We start from the raw sequence: 8,891 nt of genomic DNA on the forward strand, positions 1-8,891 counted from the left end.
AGTTAAACATATAGGAACTCCAACTTTCTTTCTAGGGTTAAGGTAAAAAATAAGTTAAAAACTTACACAAATGTACCGATATCGTCCACAAATTCATTTCCGTCCTATTGTCGTCTACAAACTTAAAAAAAATGTGCTAATATAAACAAAATATTTTTTTTAACCGTCAACCAAAATAGTTGATGACGTGGCTTCTAAATAGTCATGACACGTCGGTGATACATCGAAACGGAAACTGAAAGTATATGGACGACATCGTAACACAATTGAAAGTACATGGGCGACATCGGGACATATAAAATGAATAAAAAAGTTAAATAATTAACTTTACCGGTTCAGTAGGTAACCGGTAACAAAATGTTAACATCAGCACATTTTTTTATAAGTTTGTAGGTGACAGTAGGACGGAAATGAGTTTGTGGGCGACATCGGTACATTTGTGTAAGTTTGCAGCATATTTTTGACTTTAACTCTTCTTTCTAACTGTCAAATGCAATCCAAAATGTCATTACTACAACTGATGTTGTTTACAAGAAAATTCTGCAAAACTTATATTATGATTTTCACACAGATTTATTTGTACATTATTATTTTATTTTTAAATAATACGTTTCAATGTTGATTTTATTAATTCATTTTCAAGCTTACTTCAACCATAATCATTAATGTTGCTCCAATATAACATTCACATTGAATTATAGACTAAACTAATATTTTCTTTAATTCTTAAAACGCAGATGATGAAGGTTGATATGGGCGGTTTTGTTAATATGAGCAATCATGCACTAAACAAGTGTAGTACGAAATATGTTTATTCACCAATATTATTAAGAGTTGTTTAGGGTCTTCATTTATCTATTAAACTAAATTTGAAGGTGCTGATTACTATTATTTATTCAACATACTCAAGTGATTTTATAAACATACTTACATTTGCTTTCACTTTAATATATATTCTTACTTTTTTGTATTGTAGATCATTCAAATGCTTAGGCTTTTTGTGTATCTATTTGTCAACGTAATCCATACAATATGACTTTGGCAATTACATTCGCTTAAAAAATAAAACATATCATTCAACTGTATCGTTTAAACAAATCCGTGGTTTCACGGGTCCTTTCACTAGTCCACTCCAACTTTTCTTCAGCAAGTCATCACCTCTCTTCAATAATAAATAAATAATTAAATAAATAAATAAATAAATAAATATTGTGCATAAATGTATATGTACATATTTAAAATAAGTTGAATTTGAACTTATCGAGAGAAATAAATACACGGTAGCGTATATAACACGAACAAGACACTAATTTTTTAGTTGGGCCCTTTCACCTTATCTTCTATTTAAAAAAAAAGTCAAAAAATTGAAAAATTCCCTCGTGTTATACGGAACTCAAATTACATTTAAATATAGTTTTTCAAAACCCTATATATAAACCGCCTTCAGTTTCATTCTCCGATCTCCACATAACCAACATCCAATTTACAACAAAATCGATATCTGTGCCGCGTAAACCCTAGATTTTTCCTCGATCAACAATGGCGGCTACCGGAGGTGAAAGCGGATTAGCTCAAGAAGATGAGAAGAAACCTATGGATCAATCTGCTCACATCAATCTCAAGGTCAAGGGTCAGGTATTCATACATACACACACGAATATGTACTTATACATGCGTATCTAGGTACTTTAATTGCTTACATAGCTGTGATTGCTGTACATTTTGTCTGTATTTTGCTTAATCGCATATACGTTTGATGCCTACTTGACTAATTTAGGGTTTTATTTTTTGTAAGTGAGATTTAGGTTGTAATTTATAAATGTATTTCGAAAAGGTACGGATGGATTTAATGTTGATCCAAGTATTGTTCTTTTTGATTTGGTCTGGTTATTTGTGTCCCGATTTCTGGATTTTAATCCTGTCTATAAGGATCTTAGGATACAGTGTGATTTTAGTACATGTTATTTACTTTTTTTATTTTTATTTTTTTGTTTCCAGTTCTGGTGTATTTGCCATCTGAATGGTTTCACTAAATTAGTTATTTGATAAAGTTGAACATTGATATCTTAGTTATTAAAACTTTTATATTCATAATCATAATAATCAAAATCTTCGTGTTAAATTTCTAAACTAATAACTAAAGTTCCTATGACATTAATTCGTAATCTCAATCATAATAATAATAGTAACTACGAACAGATCACTCATTCCATTGCTTTCTTGTAGGATGGTAATGAAGTGTTCTTCAGGATCAAGCGCAGCACCCAGCTAAAGAAGTTAATGAATGCCTACTGTGATAGGCAATCAGTGGAGATGAACTCTATTGCTTTTCTGTTTGATGGGAGGCGTCTTCGAGCTGAGCAGACACCTGATGAGGTAGTTCATTTATCATTTAACTACTGTGACTATTTGATTTGCCTGTTCGTTAAGTTCATTTGACTTACATTGTTTCTTTACCTATGTCGTTTAGTCAATTTCTTTCATGACTACAAGTTGAATTGAGTGTAGGCTGTTTTTTTTGGTATAAAAATTTGGTCTTTTGGGTAAGTTTTATCATAGGAGATAATTTGTTTGACACCTTAAACTTGCTTGTATTTTGGATGGGGAACCAATTTTTCTGCAGTGTTAGAAATATTTTAGAAGTTAATAACAGGTTATGTATGAATACAAAGGACGGAAATTGACAATTGGTATCGTTACATTTGGCACTCTATTCATAGAGGAGTGTATCTTACATCTGAGATGATTTCATGGCGATCATTGCATGTGTTTAGAGGCTATAAAATGTGAGGGGTTGGGGAATGGGTCATAATGTTTTGGACTGAGCTGACTTCAAATAGTTTTCTGCAAGGAAATGAACCTTTAATACGTAGTTAGTGGCAGATGGTTACAAATAGCATACGGTTTCAATATGTTTTCATGACGGTTTTTAAGTTTGTGCATTGTAATTACACCATTCAAGCTAATTGTTCTGATCTTACCCACTAGACTGTTAAGATGAAGACAAACTGATCAACTTATTTTACATACATTAATCTGTTAAAGTTATTGCTTCTTCAGACTTGTAATTCTATGTTTTTGTGTATGCAGCTTGAGATGGAAGAAGGTGATGAAATTGATGCAATGCTGCATCAAACTGGAGGTGGTATTTAAGTTCTTGACTTCTGGGTAGTACTAGTAGCTGCTCTTAGTATATTTTGTTAGGTTGAATATGGGTTATTAATAAAACCTGAATATAAATTACTTGTGATCCTCAAGTAATTGTATGGATGAAGGTTTTACTTGTGTTACATGTAGTAATAACCTAAAATTATCTGTACTTCCTATATTTTGTGGGTCTGTGGAATGATGGTTGTCATCTTTCTTTTGCATCAACTTTTATTTTGTTTTATAGTACATGGATTTCTTTATAAATGCACTGTGAATATGATAATATTGCCTTTCAGTTGGAGTAACTGCTAAACTAGTTGGGATGAATGCTTGCAATTGTAAAGCACTATGTACACTTGATATGTGGATTGAATGGATCGCTAAACTAGTTGGGATCAATGCTTGCAATTCTTAAGCATCATATATACATTTGATATGTAAATTGAAAAGATCTTTATGCTATTTTGTGTTTACAGAGACTGACTAGTCGGTTGTGACCTTATGAAACTAGTCGGTGGGGACTAATTTTAACTTATTTTGTCAATAAAATTATAATCTAAGTTAACGAATTCGAAGATCAACAATGTAGAAGCTGAATTGTCGGGAATCTATAGCCTAAATTAAACCACAAAAAATAATCGAACAAGCTAAACCAAAACAAACTTATAGACACCGACAAGATGGGGGAAGTAAACAACGCTAGCTTAAAGCCTTAAACTAACAAGGCTAGAAGCTAAAACTTGAATTTTGAAAGCGCCTAACATTTTTGTTAGGAAATTACGGCCTCACTAATTCTCAACACCCAGCCCAACACCCAGCCCAATGATAATAGTAAAGAAATAAGAACAATACACAACACAAGATTTAACGTGGAAACTATAAAACAGGAGAAAAATCACCGGCCACCAAAGAGAGAAATACACTATATCACAAATTGTTACAATGATATAGACGACTCTCTTAAGTCAACTACACTCACCAAAATTTTTAACTAATACAACTCTCAAACAAGAGTAAGAAAGAAAGAAATAATCAAATACTTAAAGTGTATTGATTGGTGCAATTTGGAAGTAATCCCATGGCCTCCTTTTATAGCCAAGGAGTTCACCTCCAACTCCACTCTTCTATCAATGTGGGACAAAACTCCATTTTTCCTTCTAACCAAAATATAACTAACAAATCTCCACCTTTTGGATAGAAGAAAATAATCATGCTTCCACATTGCAAAGATAACCGATGTAGACGCTTCCTCGACGACAACTTCAAGATCCTCATCTTCATGCCGTTGACATTATCTCCCAAGAGACAAAACTTACATCTTTACCGAACATTGTCTAAACCGACAATCATTGTCATCACAGAAATCATAACTCTTAACTTGAATTATCATACTCCACCATTAAGAGTATATCACTTAGAATATCACATTCCAAGCATTTCACCTCGGCACATGTTGTTGAACAACCAGCTGAAACTTTATGGTGCAACTTCCTGTTTGGCTTTCCCTGGAAGTTTCATCAGCTACAACATCAGTTTCCACCACACAACCTGCACCAATGCCAAACCAATGCCCATGTGTAATTGTGGAACCGCTAACGAACATCCTTTTCCATGGTGGCGCGGACACACCACGAGGATGGTGTGACTTCAGAGGAATTCGTCACTCTCTGTAACAACGGAGACAATGTTAGCGTCTTTGGAGCCATTTTCCGGATTAGCTCCACCTGTACAATTAACCCTTACATGCCCAGTCTTCCCGCACCTCCAGCATACCAGATTCTTCCCAGAGTTACTCTTTCGCCTATCCGAACACAACACTATCGTATCTCCTGATGACGAGACCCCGTTACCTTCTAGTCTTTTCTCCTCGGATAGGAGCTTGCTAGTAACGTCTTCAAACTTCAGAGTTTTCTTCCCATACATCAAAATAGGTTTCATGTGTTCATAAGACGATGATAAAGATAATATCAACCTCAAAGCTTTATCTTCATCATCTGTTTTAACTCCAATAGCCTCCAGTTCTGAAATAATACCGTTAAGAATACTTAGATGATCTGAAATCTTTGAATCCCCATCCATACGCAGAGTATGAAATTGTTCTTTAAGACACAACCGATTTGAGATGCCTTTGCCCTGGTACAACTGCTCTAGTTTAACCCAAAGCTCCTTTGCCGTTGATAACCCGTGCACATTTGCAAGCACGTTCTTTGCAAGACACAAACGAATTGCACTTGCTGCCCTCAAATCCATATCATCTCATTCTTCTTCATCGAACTTACTGCTAGAATCACTGCCGGGAACAAAGGTGGGTTTACCTTTCAATGCCTTGTGTAACCCGGACTGAATCAACACATCCTTGACTTGAACCTGCCATAAGCCAAAATTGATCATCCCATCAAATTTCTCTACATCAAACCTCATTGGACTGAACTTCGACATCGTATCCGTATCCTATAAACAATACTTTCTCTGATTTTGTTCACGTTTCGAATAGCCAAAAGATGTAGCAGGTAGCCAGGACTCTTTAAATCGGAAATCCACAACTCGCCACTAACAAATCCAACTATTACTACGAAGTTATAAAAAATATTGTCTAACCAGATACCCTTTACGATCAATAGAACTCGTTTCTGATGTGGACGATCCACTCCCGTGGCAACCTCAGAGCATACTCCGACTCCTATAACCGAGACCCCCGTCAAACCTGACGTTCTGATACCAGTTGTTGGGAAATTACGGCCTCACTAATTTCCAACAAACGCCCAATGAAAAACAGTAAAGAAATAAGAACAATACACAACACAAGATTTAACGTGGAAACTCCAAAACATGAGAAAAACCACCGGCCCCCAAAGAGAGAAATACACTATATCACAAATTGTTACAATGATATAGACGACTCTCTTAAGCCAACTACACTCTCCAAAATATTTAACTAATACAACTCTCAAACAAGAGTAAGAAAGAAAGAAATAATCAAATACTTAAAGTGTATTGATTGGTGCAATTTGGAAGTAATCCCATGGCCTCCTTTTATAGACAAGGAGTTCACCTCCAACTTCACTCTTCTACCAATGTGGGACAAAACTCCATTTTTCCTTCTAACCAAAATATAATTAACAATTTTGACACAACACCGAACCATTGGGAGAAAGCCAAAGGTCGTTGTACCATCAAAATTAAGAAATACAAAAATCCCCATGAAACTTGCCAAAAAAAGGATCTCATATACAAATAATTTCTTGTCAATTAGATCTCTAACATGGAGATCGTAGTCTGGTCTAACCTGGAAGGTGCAACCCGCTTAAAGCCTTAAACTAACAACGATATAAAGTAAAACTTGAAACCTGAAAGCACCTAAACATTTTGACAAAACACCGAACCATTGAGAGAATGCCAAAGGTCATTGTACCATCAAAATTAAGAAATACAAAAATCCCCATGAAACTTTCCACAAAAAGGATCCCATATCTAATTTAAAAGAAAAAAAAAAGGATCCCATATGCAAATAATTCTGTCTTAACCCCTGATGAAGAAACTAGATCTCCAACACGGAGATCATTGTCTGGTCAACGTGGAAGGTACAACCCAAAAAGAAGGGAACCTACACTCGTGTTATTTTTGTGTATCATACTACACATTAGCCACTTTTTTCCAACATAATTAATCACCATAGTTTTCACTATTTGATTAAGGAATCCTTCCATGGATGAGAAGGTTGAGTTACATTACAGACTCCGTTAGCTTTCGCAAGGACGGTTGATCCCTCTCACTAACGATTGTTAGAAGACCTCATTTAATGTTGGCACACGCCTCACGTGATGCATTTTCATGCATTCAATTTGTTTCTTCTCTCTAACTCTCTTCTATCTCACTTCATTCACCAAATCCTAACAAGTCAAAACTTGTATCAAAATCAAATGGTCAAATACTAAAACAAACTTTAACCATTAAAAATGAATTCTAAAAATTATACACCTAAAAATAATAAAATACCACTATGCTAGCCGCTTAACTTATTGACCTAATGGCAGTGGAAAGAGCAATGTGATTGATGCAATATTGTTTAGTTTCATAATTTCAGTGAAATATACAGGTATAGTGTTTGATTAAAAATTGATAAGTTGAAGGTGAAGAAATTGAAGTTTGTGAATTTTAGTGAGGATGAAAATGAAGGTGATGAAGAGGATTAATAAGATGATAAAAATTAAAAATACACTCTCATGCATGACACATGACTTAGCTAAACGGGATTTGACTAATGCTTTTTGTGAGAGGGACCAATCGCACAATTAATGAAAATTACGATGACCATCCACGTCAAAATAAAAAAATGTTATTGTTCATGTAACGACCCGACTTTTTCAACTTGCTTTTGTGCCTTGTGTTTTAGCGAAACTGCGTATTTGTGCGTACTGTGCTACTTTATACTCTGGAATCTTTAAACACATGGCTTACTTTCATTTATGTGTTAAAACGTGCCTTTAAGTACGTAGGATACTTAACTTGATCACCGGAAGCCTTTATGACCGTTAGTGTCACTTGACGTTACGAACAAACTGCGTACTGCGTACACGTTTAACTTTTGTCGTAATCGGAATATTATGACTACGAAATCTTAATTATTATTTTATAATAATAATTACTTGGGTTTTTGGATGCTTAATTACGCGTAGTAATTTACTTATGATTACTAGTTAGTCTTGTTGGACTTTCTACCTTGTTGGGCCTTAGCCCACCCTACACTAGTTAGTGGACTATTTAATTAGCCCAATTATTAATAGCTAGTGACCCATTAATATGTAAGACAATGCCCATTTATTAGAGGGAACATACTAGCATTTATGTCAAGTATTATCCTTAATGTTGCATGAGATCCTAACATAAGCACCAACTTTAGACAACCATTAACCAAAAAGTAAAAGTTGGTCTCCCTTATCCCCCTCCAAAATCACGGCCACATACACCCACCCACACCCTCACCACCTATAAATATATGCCTTATTCCATCCATTTTACACTTGCTTTCATTTGTAATTTACACACACTCACTCTCAAATTCTTTCTCTAGTTCTTTCTCTCTCTAAAAAGTGTAAGTATTGATTTTTCTTATTCTTCTTCCTCTCTCTCTCTCTCTCTCTCACGAATTCATCATCATCATCATGGGTCTAGCTTTTTAGCTTTTGATCTTGATTACATCTTGTAGATTCAAACATGGATTTGAATCCTTCAAGAACATGGAAGATTCAAGCTTTCTAGCTTTGAATCTTCACCTACTTTGTAGATCTATATCTTTTAACTTTAATCTTATTATTTTGTTATAAAGATTCAAACTTGTATTTGTAATCTTCATGTAACTTAAAGATCCAAGCTTTATGCTTCAAGATCTTCAAGAACAACCAAGATGCAAGCTTTCTAGCTTGAATCTTCATATCTTTTGTTGGATCTAAGTTTCCTAACTTATGATCTCATTATTTGTTATAAAGATCAAAACTTGTGTTTATGGTCTTCATATAACTTAAAGATCTAAGCTTTATGCTTCAAGTTCTTCAAGAACACTAAAGGTTCAAGCTTTCTAGCTTTGTGACCTTATAACTTGTGTAAAAAGGATCCAAGCTCTCTAGCTTAGGGTTCTATAACTTCATTTGACTTAGATTATGTTCATACTTGCTTGATTGAAGTAAAGTTTGTAGCTTTAGTTATAAATGTAACTTGTAATTGTGTTAAGACTAAGGATATGA

General features: G+C 34.5%; 1 protein-coding gene across 1 annotated transcript; it reads left to right on the forward strand.

Annotated features, from left to right (window-relative positions):
• Positions 1-1,446: 1,446 nt before the first annotated feature.
• On the forward strand, positions 1,447-3,375 carry LOC139851928 (small ubiquitin-related modifier 1-like). Its single transcript, XM_071841127.1, has 3 exons — positions 1,447-1,635; positions 2,227-2,376; positions 3,091-3,375. Exons 1-3 carry the CDS (start codon positions 1,540-1,542, stop codon positions 3,151-3,153), a joined length of 309 nt encoding a protein of 102 aa, XP_071697228.1. The 5' UTR covers positions 1,447-1,539; the 3' UTR covers positions 3,154-3,375.
• The last annotated feature ends 5,516 nt before the right edge of the window (positions 3,376-8,891 follow it).

This window comes from Rutidosis leptorrhynchoides, chromosome 6 (genome assembly GCF_046630445.1).
Source record: "Rutidosis leptorrhynchoides isolate AG116_Rl617_1_P2 chromosome 6, CSIRO_AGI_Rlap_v1, whole genome shotgun sequence".
Lineage (NCBI taxonomy): Eukaryota > Viridiplantae > Streptophyta > Magnoliopsida > Asterales > Asteraceae > Rutidosis > Rutidosis leptorrhynchoides.

Bases quoted from the DNA above. Each gene is read 5' to 3' on its own strand.
- LOC139851928 (XM_071841127.1), top strand. From the start codon at position 1,540: ATGGCGGCTACCGGAGGTGAAAGCGGATTAGCTCAAGAAGATGAGAAG. The intron at 1,636-2,226 runs GTATTCATACAT...GCTTTCTTGTAG, and splicing joins ATCTCAAGGTCAAGGGTCAG to GATGGTAATGAAGTGTTCTT. The intron at 2,377-3,090 runs GTAGTTCATTTA...TTGTGTATGCAG, and splicing joins CTGAGCAGACACCTGATGAG to CTTGAGATGGAAGAAGGTGA.